This window comes from Trachurus japonicus, chromosome 3 (assembly GCF_045865225.1).
Source record: "Trachurus japonicus isolate A0001 chromosome 3, Traja_1.0".
NCBI classification, from domain to species: domain Eukaryota; kingdom Metazoa; phylum Chordata; class Actinopteri; order Carangiformes; family Carangidae; genus Trachurus; species Trachurus japonicus.
In genome coordinates, this window is record NC_140909.1 from 26,502,158 (window position 1) to 26,525,058 (window position 22,901).

The 22,901-nt window shown below is 44.8% G+C and overlaps 2 protein-coding genes across 4 annotated transcripts; both read right to left on the minus strand.

The window, feature by feature from the left end:
• Positions 1 to 1,516: 1,516 nt before the first annotated feature.
• Positions 1,517 to 4,232, minus strand: tppp3 (tubulin polymerization-promoting protein family member 3). The gene is made up of 4 exons (XM_085768023.1): positions 4,110 to 4,232; positions 2,752 to 2,951; positions 2,496 to 2,649; positions 1,517 to 2,295 (listed from the first exon to the last, which is right to left on the minus strand). The coding sequence occupies exons 2-4, from the start codon at positions 2,937 to 2,939 to the stop codon at positions 2,101 to 2,103; spliced, it is 537 nt and encodes a 178-aa protein (XP_085624149.1). The 5' UTR covers positions 2,940 to 2,951; positions 4,110 to 4,232; the 3' UTR covers positions 1,517 to 2,100.
• Positions 4,233 to 7,966: 3,734 nt separating this feature from the next.
• On the minus strand, positions 7,967 to 14,896 carry zdhhc1 (zDHHC palmitoyltransferase 1). Of its 3 annotated transcripts, none has more exons than XM_085768047.1 (11): positions 14,317 to 14,896; positions 13,726 to 13,945; positions 13,283 to 13,458; positions 12,471 to 12,572; positions 11,957 to 12,081; positions 11,669 to 11,824; positions 11,383 to 11,498; positions 11,199 to 11,287; positions 10,217 to 10,331; positions 10,009 to 10,084; positions 7,967 to 8,723 (listed from the first exon to the last, which is right to left on the minus strand). In XM_085768047.1, exons 2-11 carry the CDS (start codon positions 13,942 to 13,944, stop codon positions 8,197 to 8,199), a joined length of 1,701 nt encoding a protein of 566 aa, XP_085624173.1. In that variant the 5' UTR covers position 13,945; positions 14,317 to 14,896; the 3' UTR covers positions 7,967 to 8,196. The 3 variants fall into 3 exon arrangements, with proteins under 3 accessions (XP_085624173.1, XP_085624162.1, XP_085624184.1); XM_085768036.1 differs by having other exon boundaries at positions 13,726 to 13,948; positions 14,317 to 14,445; XM_085768058.1 differs by having other exon boundaries at positions 13,726 to 13,975; positions 14,317 to 14,427.
• Positions 14,897 to 22,901: the final 8,005 nt, after the last annotated feature.

The following is a 22,901-nucleotide window of genomic DNA, read 5'->3' on the forward strand; positions in this document are numbered from 1 at the left end:
GTGTAAAACCCTTTGAGACAAACTAGAAAAATGGGCTAAATAAACCTGCCTGCATACTCACATTCACCACTGACACAAACTGTCACAGGCTTATGACACATCAGAGGCAGCTTGTAGTTCAATATCACACACATGTTGACTGGCGGTGCTGGTCATCAAACCACTTGCTCAGGAGTTTGAGAGAGTCCTGATTAGACGTCCAGTCTCATCTACCACAGGTCTGGTTAGACCCTTTGAAAACTCTTTATGGACACTGATATGAAGAGAGAGGGAGAGAGAAAGAGAGAGTATTTCTAATAGTTCATCAATCAATTACAAATATTTGACCAGTTGTGAACACTCCATTAGTGACTGTCAGGGATTGTGACACTAGTGAATCTCAACTCTGAGCTGACATTGATGAAGTGAGAAAGTTTCTCTCTGCATCAGTTTGGACGGACGAAGAAGGCACACAAAGCAATAAACTGGTGTAATAAACGTATATAAAAATGTTTACACTGTAATTCATGCTGTATTATACTGTAGCCTATATAACACTGTATAATATAAATACAGTTGCAACCAGAAGTGTTTTACATACACTACTTTGACTGTGACGTTAAACAGTTGTGTTGTTTTGGCTTTGGAAGCTTTTGATGGTCTGTGTCTTGATTTCCTGTTTTATTTTGAAGTCAAAATAGTCCTGTTTTGCCATCACAAAGCCCCAACCTCAATCCTATAGAAGATTTGTGGGTGGCAATGAAAGGCAAGCAAGACGGCCCACAAACTTGACTCAGCTCCACCCGTTGTGTCAGGAGGAAAATGGGCAAATTTCCAACAAGATATTGTGAAAAACTTGTGGAAGGCTTTACCAAATACTAACCAAGTATGTGTGTGTGTGCGAATGTCTGACTATGTTGGAAATCATTAAAAAAAAATTGGTAACCCTTTAATTTACAGGCCATTAATTACATGATAATGTCAAGAAATAGCCAAGAAATAACAATTAATTGCGCTATAATGTCTAGAATAATGTGGAAATAATGGTCAATTTCATACGAAATGTAGAATGTAGAAATAACGATTGGCCAGAAACAACAGTCAATTGCAAGGACTTCGGGGAGAAAAATTCTGGCCTTTCCCAAAAGCATGAAAAGCATGGGTAATCTTTTGCCTTTATGAAAAACATGACATTACTATGAAATTGACCGTTATTTTTAGGCTATTTCTTGATATTACTACGCAATTAATTGTTATTTCTTGACATTATCATTAAAGGGTCGTTGATTAAAGGGTTACTAAAAAATTCTCTAAAAATCCTTTTTGTCATTATTCTGACATTTTACAAATATAAAAAAAATTGGATCCTTGTTATTGCCCTAAGGTTTCCTTCAACTTCACTGTCAGACCTGAAGAAGAGAAAAGGTGTGTGTTTGTCTTTTTCTAAACTGTATAACCTCTGGTTGAAACTGTATATATATCTCCAAGGTTCCTGCGGTGGAACCAGAGCAACAGAGACATAACACAAACTTTTGTTTTGGTCTTTATTGGGTTGATGATGATATCACTTCCAGTTTCAGCTGCAGCCACAGAGCTTCAACAGTCACCACAGAAGAAGGAACAACATGGATCCAGAAGTTGCTGCAGAGTCATGTGACCCAAAGGTCACGTGTCATGTTCTACACACTAACATGTATTTTATATGTTGACGACCGGAGCAGTAGTTATAAACCAGTTATAATTTCCACTAATGTATAAATTAAATTTTATGTGACACGTTTCTCGCTGAGACAGTTAAGTGACCTCATCGCAGCTGCAAGTGAGGTCACTTCTCCACGATCACATCATGTATGATCACGTCTCTGTTAATAATTTCTCTCTCACTTTATTTTGGAGTGACTCAAACAATCTGTCAGGTTGTAGATTTTTATAGGAAAATATTTTATACAAGTGTCTAAACAAGACCAGGCCGGACTGGACCACCACTCAATTCTGCATCACTTCTGTCATATCCACACGCACACACGCACACACACACACGCACACACAGAGTGTTCAAAGTTCAAGGTTTGATCCAGAATAAGTGCTGTAGGAGCTGTACGACCCCCTCCTCTCCCTTCCTTATTTGTCAGCCTTCATCTTGGTGTCATACGTCCCAGCGTTCTTGTACGCCCCCACGTAGCCGGTCTTCTCCACAAGCTCCTCCCGTCCCCCACGGCCCCGGCCCCGCCCGCTCTCATCGAAGCGCTCCTTGTGTGAGCCTGTGTAACGGGACGTGTCAGTGAGTCGGTCCACGGCTGCTGTCTTTGCCACTTTCTGATGGAGACAGACACAGATGACAGGAAGTTAATCAACCAGGTGAGGACAGTGAGGACAAATGAGGGTAGTAATAAGACAGGTAAGACAGTGAGGACAGGTGGGGTCATTGAGGGCAGAGAGGACAGCAGAAGACAGGTGAGACAGGTGACGACATTGAGTGAAGTGAGGACATTTTAATAAGTCCCTCCTCCTCTCACCGTCACGCCCGCGTTGGCTGGCTCCGCCCCCTCCACCAGGCTGATGATGGAGCGCACCGCCTCCTCTTTACTTTGGCCCTTGAACCTCTTTGGAGCCAAGTCTTCCAGGGCCTTGAGGAACTCCTCGTAGGAGATGTGACGGGACGTCTTCTGCCTGTACATACACATACAGTGACACATAACTCTTATTGTTATTAGTGTGTGTGTGTGTGTCCCTGTGTGTGTGTCCCTGTGTGTGTGTGTGTGTGAGACTGACTTGACTTTAGAGAACATGATGTCCACGTCCGTGCCGGTGACATTCTTGCCGTCAATCACTCGACAGTCTTTACACAGTTTGGCCCAGTTCTTCCCGTTAAGCCCGTCCCCTGTTGCCTTGGAATCTCCATGGATGGCGAACTTTTTGAACGTGTCCAGAAGCTGCTCCATGTCTGTATTCGCCGCCATGATGGAAGATACCTGAAGCAGGAAGTGAGGAAGGAGCTGATGAAACCAGACCAGCAGGTAGCTGGAAGATCACAGTACTCCCCTTAGATAATGCACCATCAGTGATTTAAGAGTGTTCTAGTTGTTGTCATTGTTTCATAGCTTAATTAAAGTTAATTATTTCACCTTAAAGTGATAAAGTTTCAAAATCATTTAGAAGTGTCATTGTCTTGTAACAGAGAGAATGGCCCGGACTACTGACACAGCCCCCCATGATGGCCTGGTATTGCTGATATTGCTGATAACTTTGGTTGCCTGCCCATGCGCTCTCTTACAAAAACACATATGGCTTTATGTTAACATGTCACACACCAACATCAACACCTCTGCCTATAAGAAGCCAGCTAGCTCATTATTCCCAGTGTGCTCGTCATGGCAGAGGAAGGAGAAGTTGTGGGAGGAAGAGAAGAAGACAGCGTAGTCGAGAAAGGACCAGAGCTCAGGGGAAAGACCGACACCAGCTGGTTCCATAGGTTTCAGCTTGTGAACAATGCCACATAGGCCATAATGCATTGGTCCCAAAACACCAACACAGACACACAGTCATGCGTTTGTTGCAAACACTGAGACCTAGACTTACTGACTGTCCTTAAATTACCCTTAAATAAGAACCTGAACCAATCAGCTTATTCTCTGATAAGTCAACTCGTTAATCAATAGGTGCATGCTATGACTCTCACACACACATGCATGTTCACACACAAAGAGGTAAGTGTAAATGCAGTGTCCTGTTTATAACATATGAGAATTGTATGTACATATAACAAATGTGTTATTGATGTGCACTGCTCTCCAGGTTATTGAACAGAAAAATGCATGTGTTTTTCTCATTAACCTTAAAATGCGATAATAATAATAGGGACATATAGTGAGCTGTGAGTACATCATGCATAAACTTTTATATCTAAGTTTTGCATCGTTTGACTCATGATCATCAGACATTTTATAGAGAGAGTCATAAAGTTGATCAACTACAATAAAAACAGTTATTATTATAAAGTAGTCATGTCATCATCATCATCATCATATGCATTTAGAGATTATATGATCAATTACACCCTCCTCCTCCTGTGGACCAGCATGACGTTGGTCCACTTTCAGACTGATTTAGTTCTTGAATTTGTGTCCTACCTGTCTTTCCTCTTTCCTCTGTCCTCCGTCCGTCTTCTCTTCTCCTACGTCTGTCTCGTCTTCTCTGTCACCCTCTTTTTCTCCTCTTGTCTGTCTCTTCTTCTTCTCTGTCTCCCGTCTTCTGACCCTGAGCGGCCGCTGCACGATTCAAATGAGCTCAGAGTGCCGAGGGCTTGTTATCGTCTGTTTACCCCGTCGCCATGACGACATCTTGTCCAACATCAGGGGAGGGCAATAAAACACTGGGAGGAGGGAGCAGGAGGAGGAGGCTGACAGGAGCAGGGCGCCCATGCATGCTCCTGTGGGCTCCTGGAGTCGGGGGTCAGAGGTCAGAGGCCCCCACCATGTTTCTGCAGGTCAACAGACCCTCACCTGGCCCCAGTGATGTCACAGCGTGCTCCACTTCACTGTGACATCACACCTGGGCGTGCTCACAGGTGCAACAGAGCTCACCTGCGATGCTGCTCCGATCAGACAAAAACTCTGTTGTTCAGTCTGCAGAACAAACAGTCCCAACCCATCGCCATGACGACCGATGTGAAAACATCCACACCCACACATATGGACACATGCACACAGACACACACACACACAGACACACAAAGTTTGAGGGTAAACAGCTTGTCTTGTTTCTGAGGTTAAGAACAATGATCAGCTTAGTGTGTGTGTGTGTGTGTGTGTGTGTGTGTGTGTGTGTGTCTGCAGCAGGAAATGACCTCATGTCAGCGGTTGTGTCGGCAGGAAGCAGCTGTCAGTGTGGGAGGACTTGAGGATGACATCATGTTGTTGAGCTAGGGCGGGGTGGGGCTGTCCCCAGAGAGCAGAGCAATCAGGACCGAGTCACATGACCAGAGCCAACAAACAGATCTGCTGGTTCACACTGGTTACTTCGCAGCCTCACACTGACACTCCCACCCTGAGTCCCACCCTGACGCTACTCCTGAAGGTGTTGACTGGGAGTCAGGGTTCACGTAAGGTTACCCTAACCCCTGCCCTGACCCGAAGTTACCTTGTGTGTGACTCCAGCCCTATATCCAGCAAATCCAAACTTGTTAACAGAGGTGTGGCTTGTGGAGCTGAGATGAGTGCATCTACTCGCTGCTGCCAGTCAAAGTGGCCCGTCCTCAGTCCATACCTTCAGTGGTTAATGAGTTCTATAATTAGCTGTAGAGATCAAAACTGTGTTTGTACCAGGCTGTAAACACTGACTCACTGCAGGAGACACACTCTAGTGGTCAGGAGAGGAACTGCAGCTCCAGTCTTGGTCAAGCTGGAGCTAGTTGCTAACGGTTAGCGTGCTGACGTCAGTAGCCTATATAGGACGTGGTAAATAAAAGTTTACTGCTGAACTCACAGCGTTTCTAGTGGATTAGTGGATTTCTTGTAGACTCACACAGAGTTCATCCTCAAGACTGTTAGCTCACTAGCTAACGATATCTGAGGTCACCAGTCACCAAAGGTGTTTGACCTTTGACACTGCTGAACACTGTTAAGTTCATGTGAGTTTGTGTGCATGTGCATGTGTGTGACCAATCAAAACATGTTAAATACAGTATATGCAAACATAGGGAGAGCTGCTCCGTTGAAATGTTAACTGTGTGTGTCTGTGTGTGTAGTTGGAGGCGGGGTGGGGGTTGGGGGGGCATGCTTCTCATTGCCACTCCTTTTGATTGATACTGTTATGATGTTGTCGTGGCCTGTTGCTGAGGCAACCCCACCTCACATTGTGGAGGGATGATGACATACTACAACAACAACAACACACACACACACACACACACACACACACACACACACACACACACACACACACACACACACACACATACATATTATCAGCCTGTCAAAATAAAAGCCTGATTATCAATTTGATTTATTAGGTTTAATTTGTCTCCACATGCTGCAGCAGCTCATCCCAGCTGTGAAGTCATCTAATGAACTGATCAAATAATCCACTGATCAATTAACAAAGATTTGACTGAGCTGCACCATGGAAAAGAACAGACAAATAGAACGCACGTGCACACATGCACACACACATTACCAAACATGGATTAATCCACTGCTGGAAATAGTCCAGGTCCATGGTCTGTGGGTTGGCCTGCGGGTCCAGGACCAGGACCAGGACCAGGACCAGGACCAGGACCAAGACGTATTCCATCAGCGTTGCTAAAGAAAGCCAAGCTCACCTTAAAAAGCAAGGTTTAAACTAGCACCATCTCCAAATTAAGCCTCCAGTCGTTCCACTCACGCAGTCCAGACTTGCTCTTGATCTCAAGACAGACTTGCATAGTCTCACTTTGTGCACGGACCGGAGGTATATGAGAATTCCAAATGAAAGGATGAACGAAAAAATTATCAAATGAGTCAGAGAGAGATACATTTTAGCAGCTGAGGAAATGGTTCTGATGGAGCTGTATAAGGAGTAAGATCAGATAAGATATTATCACCTAAAAAAAATAAACTTCTAAGAGTTGGCTTGATTTCCCAAAGGCTACACAGCCACTGTAGTTCTACATCATGACTTCACCTCATACGTCTCCATTTTCCCAGCTGTACACACTCATTTTATAAACTTTTTTATGGTTTTCTGATGTTAAGACTCTAGATGTAATGTCAGTTTATCCACACCTGGAGCTTTCTCTGCAGCTGGGAATATAAGAAGCAGCTGCCCCCAGTTCTTCATGTTCAGCCAGTCAGAATATATGGACCCCCGAGAGATTATATTGCCTTTGCAGCCTTTTGTTATTTTACTTTTGGCCCTATGTCTGCAGTGTCTTATGATCTGACCTGAAATATATTTTTTGCTGCTCATTAGCCTGAGAAGATGAATCTGAATGAACATGTGATTTACTGGAGAGTTTAACAACAACTGAGGGTGCTTCATTGGCTATTACATTTTATTCGATTTTTATATATTACAGGACATAACGTATATTTTTCTGTGGTCCATCAGTCTTGTTTTTGTCTATGGAGATGTGAGTTTAACTGAATTAGTCAAGTCAGGTGTCTGCCAGTGTCTCGGTCTGTACAGGTGTTGGTCTCTCTCCGTTCTGTTTGATCGTTTTACAACCACTCGAAGACAGAAAGAACTCTGTTAATGTGAATTTTTCTTCTCACTTGTAGTTGTATTTGATGAGTTTCTACCCATTTTTTGACACACAACTAAACTTGACAGATAGCCTGGTCCGGAGCAGACTTCTTCACCAGCATGTTACCATGGTAACTCCGCAGGGATTCGTATAACCCATACTGATAAAACTGAACTTCAACCACCGACCCCCCCACCCCCACCCCCCAGAACCAGCAACAGTTCTCCCGGACCAGGACCAGGACTACGGCCATCACCAGGACCAGAACCTGGACCAGGACTGGGACCAAGACCAAGACCAGGACCAGCACATCACCAGGACTAGGACCAGGACTGGGACCAGAACTGGGACCAGGTCCAGCAGGTGGAGACAGATAACCAGGAAACTGATCTGTTTTCTTTGTTTATTGTCAAACAGGTAAAATCAGCAATAGGTGAAAAAAACAGAAGAAAAACAAGACACCTCGTTCACTCAGCTGGTTGTCTTAGCCTAGCTTAGCTTATCATGGAGATTAATGCACTGCTCAGACAGAGTGAGGAGGAGCTCTCTGATAATAGTGACATAAAAAAAATATAAATAAATTAAAGTTTTTGGTGAAATGTGACTTTTCTTAATTTATTAATTCAAAGTTTGATCACTGGCATTTATTGATTTATGTATTTAAGATTCGGTCTTGGTTCTTGTGTGACCACAAGACCAGATGCAGAGGAGCTTCTCCTGGTGTGTGCGTTCGTGTGTGTTGTGGTGATGGTGATGGTGGTGGTGGTGGTGGTGTCGTGGGGGGCATGGCGTTGCCACAGCAACAGAGAAACAAAGTAACAGCTGACATAGTTCAGGTAACAAATGTCCCTCAGATATAAAGATTGTGCACAGACAGGAAGTCACCTTTGGCATCAGAATTAAAAAGTAAAAGTCCAAGATAAAAAAAATCCTTCTAAATACAAGTGGGTGATTTAAAGACAGTTGTACGTTTCTGTAGAAAGATAAAAGTCAGGTCATCGCTCCATCCATGAGGCTGCACCCGAGCCAAGAGATGCACGAGACCCAGGTCTGGACCCTGGCCTTGAACCGGGCCTTGAGGTGGGCCTGGAGCCAGGTCTGGACCCGGCTGGTCTCCTGCCCAGACTGAGGACCTCCTCTCCGCTGGCCCGACTGACAAACACGGAGGGCGGCTGGATGGACGCCATCTCAAACCTCAGCTCCGCTGAGCTCTTATTTGCACGGGTGGTGGGGGCCTTCCTTTTAGTCCTGGGTTGGGGGGAGGGCAGGGGGAAGGCTGGGGGTGCTCTGTTTGAAGAAGATGAGACATCTCCGGCAGCAGCAGAGGACGAAGAGCCCAGCTTGGCCAACGCAACCGGGATCTCCTCCAGAGACTCAGCAGAGTCCGAGTGGTACTCAGCAGGGGGGGCTGCGGCCAGGACCGGGCCCGGAGGGGGGCCAAGTGGGGGCAGGGAGGCCCTCAGAGGGAATGCTGGGAAAGGAAGTCGCTGACCCAGAGACACAGAGGACAGACTGCCAGGTTCTGCAGGAGGATGACAACACACACACACCTCTGTAAAACCTTCAGAAGGAGGAGTGGGGGGCAGATGTCCTACGGTGACAGACTGACCTGAGGACAGATGAGTTCACACCTGCTATCTGTTACCTCAGCTACACCTTCCTTTGACAGAGAGCTGCAGTCCTCTGATCCAGTCAGCCTGCTGCTAACAGCTCAGTTGCTCTCCTTGGGTCTCATTCATGAAACGTTAGTAAATCTGTGTGTGGATTGGCACATAAAACCCTACTCCGGATTCATGAACGGTGCGGGAATCTCAGATTTGATCGTAAGCACGTGTGTAAGATCATGAAGACCAACCCATGGCGTGGAGGTAAGTAACACGTGTCGTGAATAAAGTGTCCTCGATTTAAAAAACCACTGAATTGAAAAACAGGAAGAGGAGGCTCTTCTTCAGTCTCAGCTGTCTGCTGTAGAGAAGCATCGCTGCATCAACACATGAAGTTGTGCAGGCAGGTTGAACCAGCTGTCTCTCACAACTCCATCCAAACCAGTGCCAACTGCGCTATTGCACAGGAAGAAGTGTGCGTCCACCAAGCGTGTGTACACAGCAACAACACACACTGCATCGCAAATCAGCTGCACATTTATGGAATGAAAGTTTTTCCGGTTGATATCATATATCAGCTTACTGTCATCATTAGATGGAGCCTTGATGCGTATGCGCGTGTCCAATCCCTAAAACCTGTCCCTCTCCAAATATTTCTAATCATTTATCATGTTTAAACCAACACTTACTGTAGTAACTTTTCAACCTTCATATTATATTTTCAGAACTTTTGTGATGGTACATCGACTTACAACAGGTTGAATGACACCTCTGTCATGGCCTCAGGGGGTCTGCATGGCCTTCACTGGCACTAAGCAGCTTCGAGGTGGATGGTAGGAACCCCTTCACACAAAAAACTACAAATGTGCCGACTGCTTTACGGCAGACGCCACATCCCCCTTTCCCCATTTGTTAAAGACACGGAAGTCGATGCGAACGCTGATGTGGGATTACCACTATCATGGCAGAAGCAGCAAGAAAACCAAAGAAATTAAAAGTTTTGTCTGAGGAGAAATGAAAGAGGGAGAGTAACGGGCAAATTCCACTGGATGCGGAACAGCGGCGGCCCCGCTCCGGCACGGCAGCGGAGCCGATACGTTTCTATTCTAGTCAATGTGTGTGTGCTTCCATAAATTCGTGATGCTCACGTTTCATGAATGAGACCCCTTGTTTGTGTGTGTGTGTGTGTGTGTGTGTGTGTACCTGGGGGCGGGACTGCACTCGGGCAGCGCTCTCTTATCACCTCTGCTGGAACTTTATGGACTTTTCTCCTCTTTTTCTGTGAAAACACGACAACATGAAATTACATGTGTATGTGTAACTGTGTGCATCAGTGTCTGTGTGTGTACCATGCGTGTGTGTATCAGTGTCTGTGTGTGTACCATTCGTGTGTGTATCAGTGTGTGTGTACCTGTGTACGTCGGTGTGTGTGGGCTGCTGGTTTCAGCTCTGCAGAGATGGTGGGTGGACCTTCTTCCTCAGGAACGGGACTCGTCACAGTCCTCACTCTGCCGTTAGCCAAGAACCTTACACACACACACACACACATGAAAATATGAATAACTGTGACTGGCTCATTGAAAGACGTCTTACAGTTTTTCACAATTGTTGAAACACAGTTTTCGAATACTCCTGTACTTTTCTCAGAATTTTAAACATAAAACTCTTTTCTCACACTACACAAAACCTCAGATTCTTTTTGCAAAACCAAACCATCGCCTCAAAATAGTTTTACCTGTGCAATTCAGTGAATGAATTTAGCCAATTGTTTCAGCAATTCAGAAAAACTGTAACATGCAGTTTCTGGACAGTAGGTGTCACTGTAATCTGTCTGTAATCTCACTGTTATATAGTGAACAGGGTCAATACTGTCATTTATCAATTGATTATTAGGTTTAGTAAGATCACTGACATCAACAGATCAATGGAAACTGTGTTAATGTGTTTGTTGTTCTTTGTGATGATCCAGGAGCACTGCTCAGGTTTTGGCTCTGGTTCTGGTTCTGGTTCAGGTTCAGGTTCTGGGACAGTGCAGATCTACAGAGACCCCCCCCTCGGTTGCTGTGAGGCTGCTGTGTAAATACAGTCTCTGGTTCACTGGAGTTATTTATGAAGACCTTCTGTTAGACTAATACACCCCCTCGCACACACGCACACAATACACACTTTGTTTGCTTCCTGGAAGTCATAGCCAAAGAATTTCATTTTGTACATGTTGTTTACAGCACAGAGAACCATCTCCGTGGCGACGGAGGTCCAGCCTCACTGTTATGAAACGACTGTTTACTAAGACGTGTCGGGACCCGGTCAGTTGGCCTAAGCCAATCACAGCAGGGCTGGACTCTGCAATACGGATCAGACCATCAGGACCAGGGAGGGTGGGGGGCACTTACTCTGCCTCCCCCTGCAGAGAGACAGTGGTAGGTTCCTCCACATCCAGCTGAGGGTTAGTGTAGCCCAGAGTCCCAGAGTAGTCCACATCCTAACGGGGACGAAACAGACACTCAGCACCAGGTTTCACACCCCACCACCAACCCTCCCCTCCCCCTCCAATCCAGTCTCAGAGGTATCTGTTACCTTGACAACTGAAGGAACTGCAATCTCCTTCACTGGTCCTGGCTTCCTTGAGGTCCTGTGGTCGTGACGATGGCGCTGCCTCACGATGTACTCGTAGGTACTGAGTCTGTTCCACACTGTACACACACACACACACACACACACACACACACACACACACACACACACAGAGTGTAAACACATAGACAGATGAACGCAGACAGGTGAACAGACAGACAAGTGAACACACAGACAGATTAACAGACAGACAGGTGAAGCTGAGCTGACAGGTGTAGGCTGGGCGTACTCAGGTAGATGTGGAAGCAGAGCAGGTGACTGAGCAGCCCTGAGGACAGCAGACCCAGCGCCATGGTCACAGCAGCCACACCAGGAATCACAGCTGCTGCTGATCGGACCGGAGCCACGGGGAGGAAGACGAACCACACACCTGTCTCATTCCTCACTGAGGACACACACACACAGGCAGAGAGAGGGGCTTCAACATGAACACGGTCTGCTGTACCTTCAGCTTTGCACCTGATTATATCAGACTTTACTGTCACCACACTGATCAGAAGCAGAGGTCGGGGCTCACCCAGGAAGTGTTTGTCAGTGCGGAGTTTGGACGGGTCCAGAAAGAACTCGATAAAGACATAAGAGGAGATGACCAGAACCAGACAGACCCCAACCAGAGCTGAGACCACACTGTGGAGGAACAACCTGTGGTGAGGAAACACAATATTACTAGTTCTACACATGACTAGTTCTACACTGAGTACCACTAACTGAGTTGTTACAGATGTTCAGTGATGTGAATGTGCAGTAGCAGCAGAACCAGCCCGGCCTCTGCTGGACAGCGAAGGTACTGCAACAGGAAGAGACTGGTGAAAAGATGTATTTTTATATATGTATAATTCTATAGATCTATATTATGTAAATCATCTGTGAACTCTTTGTCTCCTGTAGGAACGAGGCCCAGCCACCCAGTGTTAATGGCTCAGGTAGATGTAGAGGAGGGTGGGGGGTTGGGGGTGGAGTGCACAACAATAATCCACATGTATGTGTGTCTGTTTGTGTGTGTGTGAACACATTTGTAGCATGTAACTCACTTGTAGTTCCTGCTGCCCACACAGTTGTTGAGCCACCGACAGTGATGATCAAAGTTAGCAACACACTTATTACACGCACTGCAGTGCTTTGACTTCGGTCCTCTGAAACACACACACACACACACACACACACACACACACACACACACACACACACACACACACACACACACACACACAGGTCAGTATTTATAAACACTGAGTTCTGTTGAAAAGCTGCTGAGGTGCATGGGTAATGTAGTGTGTGAGCAGACATCAGTGTGTGTTGGCTCCTCTGACCCACTTCTTGTGGTGGGTGGGGGAGGTGCAGCCCACTGACCTGTTTTTCTGAGATCCCCCCCCCCAACTCCTTTCATTATTAACATCATGTAGTAGATCACAAGGAGTCGGCAGCTCCACAACACTCACACAGACTACTGCATATTATGCTCCCTCAACCCTCCAGTGCAGCAAGGACAGCATCTGACAACATCAACCCTGGGACTCCTAGCTCAAGACACTGTGTGTGTGTGTGTGTGTGTGTGTGTGTGTGTGTGTGTGCGTGTGTGTGCGCGCGCATGTGTGTGTGTATGTGTGTGTGCATGTGCGACTCTGTCCTCCTCTGAGATGTATCTCTAAACAGCTCACATTCCCTCAGGTGCAAAGTAACAGAGCTCCAGGTAAAAACACCTGGATGCTCTCACTGTCAAAGCTTCAGTCAAGTCAGTCACTGGTTTGGTAAAAAACTAACTCTGAGCTGAGTGTGATGTGTTGAGTGTGTATTTAGTACGTGTGTGTGTGTGTGTGTGTGTGTGTGTGTGTGGCTGACTCACACGTCCACCTGACACAGGTAGCAGTGGCAGTTCTCAATGACGTGTGCGTGTTTGGAGCGGTCGAACACAGGCACAGGACCTCTGAAGCTCTTGGTCCTGACGTTGTAGTCGGCCGGGTCAATGGACACGGCCAACAGGTGAACGCACAGGTGACACACAAACGTGATGCCAGTGCACTGATACACAGGTCAGGACTCAAACACAAACACTTGGGAGGATAAAGTCAGCTGCAGTCAGTGTGTCAACAGTCCACTAACCCACCAGTCAGCCCACAGGTCCAACCCACCAGACTTTCTGTGACTCCTATCAACATCATCTACATCTTCACACCTTTTCAACCACACATACTGTACCACCAGATCCTCCCTCTGTCTATGACAGTGTCACAGACCCTGTCCTCTGTCCTCTGGGGGTCCTGCTGGTCCCATCAGTCTAAAGGATACGATGTAGCCTGCAGGGATCCAGTGAGCCGGCAGCAGGGGGACCAGCACGCCGAAGCCGGTGACAGCGAAGTAGACGTAGAGCAGCCAGGCCAGCAGCTGGAAGGGGTGGGGGGGCCAGCTCCAGCCGTTGGTCCGGGAGCAGAGCGGCACGTCGGCTCGCTGGGGGCCGTCCTCGCCCACCGGCGCTGTGCGGTTCGGGTTCCTACTGCACACGTCCATCCTGCTGACAAACACACACAGCACCAGAGGTCTGCTCTGTGTTCCCCTCAGGTCAGGGCAGCTGGCTGATTCACTTACGGCTCTCATCATCAATTGATCCTTAAAGTTATTTCTCACTGGAACCAAGACTATCAGTTTCTCAAGGTCTGTTGTGACTCCTCAAACACCGGAGAGGGTGAGTGGGATTGATATGTGAATAACGGGATAATTACAGTTCTTCGTGTTATAGATCAAACAATGACTGCTACTGGTACTAGGAAACGGGTAATCGATTAACTCTGACTGTGGTTAATAACATGAAGTTCAATATGAGGAGACTACAGGTGTGACTCACAGCACTTCACATCTGAGCAGGTGTAAGAGGCAGCTCACCTGGTTAGCTCGGGTTAACGGGCCGTGCGCTCCGCTGCATTTCATTCATCCCCGAGTCCGGGCCTGACCGGCGGCGTGCAGCCCCGCCGTGCCCCGGTCTCACGACCACGATCTGCCGCTGCTGTCGCTACTGGAGGGAACGGCTCGGATCGGCTCGGCTCAACTCAACACCCAGACTCCGTCCAGAGAGCCACAGCCCCGGGTCAGCGCGTCCCAGTCCAGCTGTTAACTCACATCCATCTCGGCTGCAGCCACAGAGGAGCGGGCTCTCTGCTCACCGACCACAGGACCCCTTCACCGGCTGACACCACGGTAACGACTCGGTCTGCTGACTGATTAGCGGACTAGCCACCGCGTCTAGCTTTAGCTTCGTCAGCCGGACGCCGCCGCCGCCATGAGAGCGCTCCAGCGCCGACAGACGATTAAACGGTGACCGAGAGCCGTGACTCAGACACGGGCCGCGACGCTTAATTTTTTACGTGGATTGATCATTTTAAATAATTAACGGCCGCTGGCGACACAGCTGTCCATCAGCCAGCTTGTTAGCCTGTTAGCTTAGCTGTTGCTGCCGTCCACCGTCTCCCAGCCCTGTACGCCGTCTCCTTGGTAACGCTCCAGACCGGCTGTGATTGGTCAGTGGGTCTGACCCCGCCCCTGCCCCGAGAACAGCCTTCAGACCGCAGCAGCCATATGTCTATGGCAGCAGCTGTGTGAGCGGACTGAGTCCAGCAGGGGGCGGCAGGGCCACGACCAGCCACCAACTGAGTGGATGAGCTGAGCTGAAAGCAAGCTGAGGTCCTGCCGAGTTCAGGGACTAGTATGCTCTAGTATGCTCCTAATTACTAATATATTTAACACTAATCTTAATATACCTTCAATTATCGTACTATATTTTTGTGTTACAATGATAATGTATTTTTTAAACATTATATTTTATATGAAAGTAATGTAATGTTATATGGCTGACTAATTACAGTAGGAGGAGCTACATTTCCTCACTGCACAGCTCCACTACTTCCTGAAATAAGCCAGCTCCTTTATTTCCTGTTTTACATTATTGGACCAACTGATTAATCCAGGTGTGTCTGACCTCACAACAATGGTCAGGCACACCTGTGCATAAAGCCCATTGAAAAAATAAAATCAATAAAAAATAAAGACACACAAATAAAACACTGCAGACCAACAATAGGGAATTATAACACAGATTGGGAATATAAAACAAAAATATAAGATGTCTGACCCACTAAAGGAAACCAGTCATACACCTGGACCTGAATTGATCACGTCTCATTTGGACACATTAAGCAGGAAGTCCTCTGGTTCACACAGGTGCCGATTCACCTGTAAGAGATTATTAGTTTTTGATCATATTTTTTGATGATATATTATTTCATTTTTGTATCAGTGAGTGAGTTGAACAAGGATCTGACTCAGACACAGTTGAGTATTTCGGATTGTATCTGTAAGACTGCACTGTTTAGCAACGGCAACGGGCATGTCGTTTGCATCTCATTGTCGTGGACATGACATCTTCAGGAGACTTTGAAGCTCCTGAGGTGTTTCAGCTTCAGGAAAAGCTCCACACATGACAATGTTGGTATGGACTGTGATGGGTCGTGACCTCACTGGCCCATAAAACTCTGCCTAAGACTCAAAGGAGCTAAAGTGTCAGAGATCCAGTTTCTGCCCAAAGCTCACAACGGTTTGTCATTTGTTTTCTTTGAACTTGGAATCATTGACGCCCCCCCCCCCCCCCAAGTGATCTATAAAACCTCACTGCTCAGCACAAAGATCCAAATCTGAGACCCCCCCCAACTGCAACAGAAAACACTGAGCCTCTCACTCTCTGTAAGATGAGCTTCTGCTGAACTTCAGGGGGTTTAAACCAACTGAACCTGCAAAGAGCTGGATCAGCTCAGGAAAGGGGAGGGGTCTGAGCCAGGAAGATGGACCCTGGACCGAGCCAGTACAAAACCAGATCCAAGTCAGAGCAGCACCAGGAAGGAGCCAGGACCCGGCTGGGACAGAGCCCTATAGCCAGAGCAGCACTCCGGGGAAGAGCCGTGACAGAACCGGACCACAGCCGGAACGGAGCCGAAACGCAGCCGGGCTGGAGCCGTGGCTGCTTCATCTAGGGGGAAAGATAATATGAAAACGAGGTGTTGATGTCTGTGTTGTTCAACTGACTTGATGACATCATCATGACATCAGCAGGGTGCGGTTTGATTTGTGCTGAGCAGACGAGAAGGAGGTGGGGGGCTCCTATAAACATGCTAAAAAAAATAAAGATATGTATGAAGCACTGATGGAAAAAGGAGGTGATGTAGGGTGATGAACATTATATAAGAGAGTTAACCCCCCCCCCCCCCACACACACACACACACACACACACACACACACCTCTGTGACCACCAGGTGTCGCTGTCTGCTCACTATAGCCAATTCCACTGAGATTCAATAAAACTATCAACACTGTCCAACCAAGTAGCTTACAACACAGATTCATCTGTTCTCGTCATAAACCAGGGACTCAGTCCCTGATTGTTATCTATTACTGTATTGTATCACTGTAACTAATAACCATGTCCTACTACATTAGTGATTGTTTCCTATTACGTATTACAGTTTTTCTCAATTTGCTAAGACACATTTCTTGAAACCTTCCATCCTTTCCTCTAAACTGTAAACACGAAACACAGTTTTCAAACTACATTCACAAAACCTCTGACTCTTCCTGCAAAAGCGAACTATTGCCTCAAAACAGTTCAAACAGTGCTCAAAACCAAACATTGTTGTCAGATCAGACCCTGAAAACATAAAACACCACTGAACAGTCGGACAGAGAAATAAGGAAAACATAATGATCATATCATAAATCTGTAGAAATAATTTTCATTGTTCACATATTTTGCAAAATAAGACAAAAATCCTGTTTAGCACTTACACTAAAAAAATATAAACAGGAATCACATTACAACTACAAAAGTGCATACAGTATCTACTGTGCAATTATTCATCTACAGCATCATGTCGACGTGCTGGGTCATGCTGCAGGGCTTTACTCTGCCTCTCTGATTGTTTCTATCCATAATGAAACTTCAACAACCAGGGCTCCCTGAACTGGCTCATATTGGTTTCTTCACATCATTAGCCGTGTGATCAATTTTGAGTTGCTGTGTTTAAGTTGTGACACCTGTGCTTTACAGTTTTTCACAATTGTTGAAACATTTTTCGAATCCTCCTGTCCTTTTCTCAGAATTGTAAACACAAAAGTCTTTTCTCACACTACATTCACAAAACCTCAGATTCTTTTTGCAAAATAAACCATTGCCTCAAAATAGTTTTACCTGTGCTCAACCGAACAATGTTGTCAGATATTGCTTTAATCTGTCAAAATGGAACCACTGCTGAGCAGTCATTACACACACCAACATGGAAAACACAGTGTTCAGGGCATGTAGAAGTGTTCGCTGATCACACTACAATATAGCACTGAATTTTCCGTCTCCAAAACTAAAGAAGAAAAAAAGATTTCACAACTCTGTGGATTTAGCATTTACTCTGCATTCATCAAACATAAACAGATACTGTTAAGAAATAATTTCCATCATCATTCTGAAATGTATCAATACAAGAAGTTTACAGCCTACATGCAAAAAAGTCACATACTACATTTGTCCTATTTACACTTCGCGTAGTGTAATGGCATTGTTTTGTTGGACCATCTCAACTACAATGTTCTCCTGCTTGGGTGTGAACAGAGGTGTCCTCCCACTTCAGTATGGCAATTCTACACAAAGTGAATGTGCAAAATATCTGTAATGTAATGTGCTGAAGAAAAATAAAAGTATATATACAGTAACTTTCATTGATAAAACGGTAGGCCCTACAGTAAAGTAGACTGTACCTGTTGTCTTGTCTGAAATTTCCAGATGGACACAGAGAATGACCCTTTGGCCTGACTCCCTCATTGTCATGCCATACACAAGAACATGACAGTAGTCCGAATGTCATCAGAAATGACCACTCTTTGTCTTCTTGCCTTCTACAGTGGTTTATATTGGTTTTCACATCATGAGAAACAAGTGTGATCAATTTTGAGTCGTTGTGTTTTACGGATGACACGTGTGTTTTATTTGTGTTAATGTTTTTCCACTTGTTGTTACCATTATGCATCACAAGTGCATCACAGTGACAACTGTGTTTTATTGTTTGAGAATTGTGTTTAAAGTTTTGCAAAAGGAACGACTGAGATCTGCAAAGAGTGTTTTACTATAGTTTATGGTTTTCTCAAAAGGATGTTCAATTCAATAAATGAGTTTAGACAACTGAGCAACTGATTCACAAACAGAAATTAGTTTTAATTAATTTAGCAATTCAGAAAAACTGTAATTGAGTTTCACCTTTGCTACCTGTGGTTAACATCATGCAACACAAGTGCAAAATGTGTTTTAGTGGGTGAGAATATGTTTGCAAGTTGTGTCTAACTAGTAGATGAAAAGGTTCTACAAAACGGGCGACCAATTCAATAAATTGATTCATGGCACTGAGCATTTGGCTCAGACAACAGAGTTGTGTTTTAGCAATTGAGCAAATGTGTGTGTTTCAATATGGTAACACAATTGTGTTTTTTACAGATTAGTGTGGAGTAGTAAATGTTCCATTTTGCAAAAGATTTGAGATATTGGGTGTAGTGTTTGAAAAACTGGGCCCTGTTTTCATTTTTATTTTTAGGTACTGTGAAAAAAGAATGTTCCATCCTGAATAAATTAATACAAATGAAAGTCTACGGCCTATAATGCACTGTAAAGGGTGGAAAAAGACTGTACACAATTGATCACGCAGTCATTGAGCTTCATCTCGTCTTGGGCAGGGTCTGGCCACAGCACTTCATCAACATCACATGCTATGTTTGCCCTACACTTCACGTAGTTGTTTTGAATGACCATCTAGACTACAGTGTCCTCCTGCTGGGGTGTGGACGAAGGTGTCCTCCCACCCCTGTATGGCATGGTTCCCTTGTCTCTGGATTATGGTGGACACAGAGAATCTACTAATCTACTTTGGCCTGCCCCCTTATTGTCATGCCATGCACAAGGACACAGTCTATGACAGTAGTCCGAATGTCATCAGAAATGACTGCTCTTCGTCTTCTTGCACTCTGAACTGGTTTATATTGGTTGTCTCATCATGAGAAACAAGTGTAATCAAATGCGAGTCATTGTGTTTAACAGATGACAAATGTGAGTTGTGCAAAAAGAATGACCTGGGTCTGCAAATATTGTTACTAGGTAAAGATTGTTTATGGTTTTGTCAAAAGGATGTTTGATTTAGTGAATGAGTTTAGACGACTGAGCATCTGATTCACACAACAGGAATTCGTGTTTTGAAAACTGAGAAAAACTGTAATCAAAAAGACAATCACAACTGTTACAGTTTTTCTCAATTGCTAAAACACTAAATAAAACCCTTATGTCTGAGCCAAATGCTCAGTGCCCTGAACCCATTCATTGAATTGGCTACCCCTTTTCACGAACCTTTTCACTAGACACAACTTGCAAACATATTCTCACCCACTAAAACACATTTTGCACTGTGATAGACTTGTGTTACATAATGGTAAGCACAGGTAGCAAAAGTGAAACTCAATTAAAGCACAGGTGTCACAAATTACACAGCAACTCAAAATTGATCACACTCGTGGCTAATGATGTGAAGAAACCAATATGAGCCACTGGAGAAGTTTCATTATGGATAGAAACAATCAGAGAGGCAGAGGCAGAGTAAAGCCCTGCAGCATGACCCAGCACGTCGACATGATGAATAATTGCACAGTAGATACTGTATGCACTTTTGTAATTACAATGTGATTCCTGTTTTTATTTTTATTTTTTTAGTGCTAAACAGGATTTTTGTTTTGTTTTGCAAAATGCATTTTCCTATTGTGAACAATGTTCACAGAAAATTATTTCTACAGCTTTATGATATGATCATTGTGTTTTCCTTTTTTCTATGTTGTGCGACTGTTCAGTGGTGTTTTTTGTTTTGATTGACTCAGGTCTGATCTGACAACAAGGTTTGAACTGTTTTGAGGCAATAGTTTGGTTTTGCAGGAAGAGTCGGAGGTTTTATGAATGTAATTTGAAAATTGGGTTTTGTGTTTACAGTTTAGAGAAAAGGATGGAAGGTTTCAGGGTTTCAAAACTGTAACACACATTTCTTGAAAGCTCCTATGCTTTTATCAAAACTGTGAACACATATACTAATAAAAGTACTTTCACTGAACCTCTGACTCTTCTTGTAAAACCAAACACAAACCTCAAAAAAGTTGTATCTGTGGTCAATCAAACTCTGTTTTCAGATAATAAACAAGCCAATCAAATATATGCATATCTGTATCTATCTCTCTCTTTCTCTATATATATACAGTATATCAAAATTCTACTTCAACGACCTGAGCACTCTGACTTGGTCTGATTTCATCTCATCATCAACTGTTGACACTTGCTATACCTGTGTTTACTATTATACATAACATCACAGTACATCACAGCGCACAGTGTTTTAGTGAGTGACATTGTGTTTAGAGTTGTGCAAATAGGTGATATGAGATTTGCAACTTGTGTCTAACTGCTGAAAATTGTTTATGGGTTCACCCAAAAAGTGATGGGTTCAGGCCACTGGGGATTTGGGTCAGACAAGGGAATTTAGTATTTTAGCAATTCAAAAACACTGAAATATCAATTAAAGCACAAACTGTCACGTTGTGAATGAATGTTAAAGACTGCATCTCAGTTATCACAGCATCTCCCAGTTGTAAATCACACTGTAAACCACATTATAAATCACAATAAATCACATTGTAAATAACACTGTAAGTCACAGTAAATTACATAAATTACATTGTAAATCACTGCGTCAATCACAGGTTTTATTGTAACTGCATTATTGTGCTGTTAAATGATGATGATGATGATGATAGTGTAAGTGTTGCCATTCCTCCACTTCTTACTTGGCTGTGTATGTTCTCCATATGATGCTGAGTAACAAGGAGCCGCCTGATCTGTGATTATCCCCTGCACCATCTTAATCTGCAGTAAAAGTGAGGGAAATGAGCATGTGATTGCAGGGGCTGATGGGAAATCCACAGTGGCATGTTTGTGTAGGTGACATTTTCACAGCTCCAGTGTGAGCATATGACTGCTGCAGTCAGATTAAAGGTAGCACACAGCGAGTGGTTTCCAAGAACTCTGCACCTTAACCTGGACTCAGAGGAGTTACACAGGGGTCAACTGGTTTGTAAGCTGATTTGGGCTCATAGGGTTAATATAAGTGGTGGAGGCGAACAGTGTGAGACAAGTCATGAAGAAGTAATCTCTCAGCTCTACATTGACCTGCTTTATAACCCAATGGCACTGAGAGGTCAGAGGTAAAGCCAAGGTCAACCAGGGTTCAGCATGTAGCTGCAGCACATCCAGATGATTCCAGAGGTCAAGGATCAGCTGATCATATCTGTCTTTAGATTTAATAAAGTCCAGGGTGGTGAGGAATAGACCTGAGGTCACTGCTGATCAGGACGCTGACCAGCTTTAATCGTTTATATATTAACCTTTGGGTGTGTTGACTCTGTCACAGAGATGAACCTGCATCTCTTAAAGGGATAGTTCACCCAAAATTCAAATTTCACTCATTATCCCTCATGTCGACTAAGGGCTGGGAGAAGTTTCATTGTCCTCTGTGCCTTCTCTGAGTTACAGCGGGGCTCCGTGCAGCACTGCATGTCCATATGACTGTTGCGAACTGAGCTCACTTTTCTTCGTCCAAAAAGACACACCAAAAAAACACACCAAAAAAACATCCAAATACCTCCATACTGCTTGTCTGTAATGTCCCTCTCGTATTGAAGCCCCGGCATGAGAAATTGTTCTGAAAAAAATTAAATAAGTTTATGTTTTAAAGGGATAGTTCAACATTTTGGCAAATTGGCCCATTGCCATAATCGCTATAGTCATAGCAGTAGGTTCATTACCTTTAATTGTAGGTGTAAGCTATTTTCAGTACGGCGGAGCGCAGCAGCTGGCTGCTCAGAGCTACGCTATGGAGGCTAACGGAATTTCTTGGTTTCCCTCATTAAACTCATCAAATTCAACATCCCAAAACTCCACAGCGCTTTTGTAGACAAGTTGTGAGCTGCACAACCACCACGCTATGAGATAATGACGGAACGATACGAAACGGAGCCGTTTTCGAGGTAATACATACAAAACCGCTGATGCGCGTTGCGTTCAGGGACAGTTTTTCAGCAAGCAGTCTCCGTATTTACCCTGTATTTACCTCGAAAACGGCTCCGTTTCGTATCGTTCCGTCATTATCTCATAGCGTGGTGGTTGTGCAGCTGCACGGAGCGCCGCTGTAACTCAGAGAAGGCACGGAGGACTCTGAAACTTCTCCCAGCCCTTGGTCGACATGAGGGAGTGAAATTTGAATTTTGGGTGAACTATCCCTTTAACCGCTAGAATATCTGCTACATCAGGTGTCATGATGTTGCTTCAGAGAAAAAGACACAAGGAGGAAGAAACAG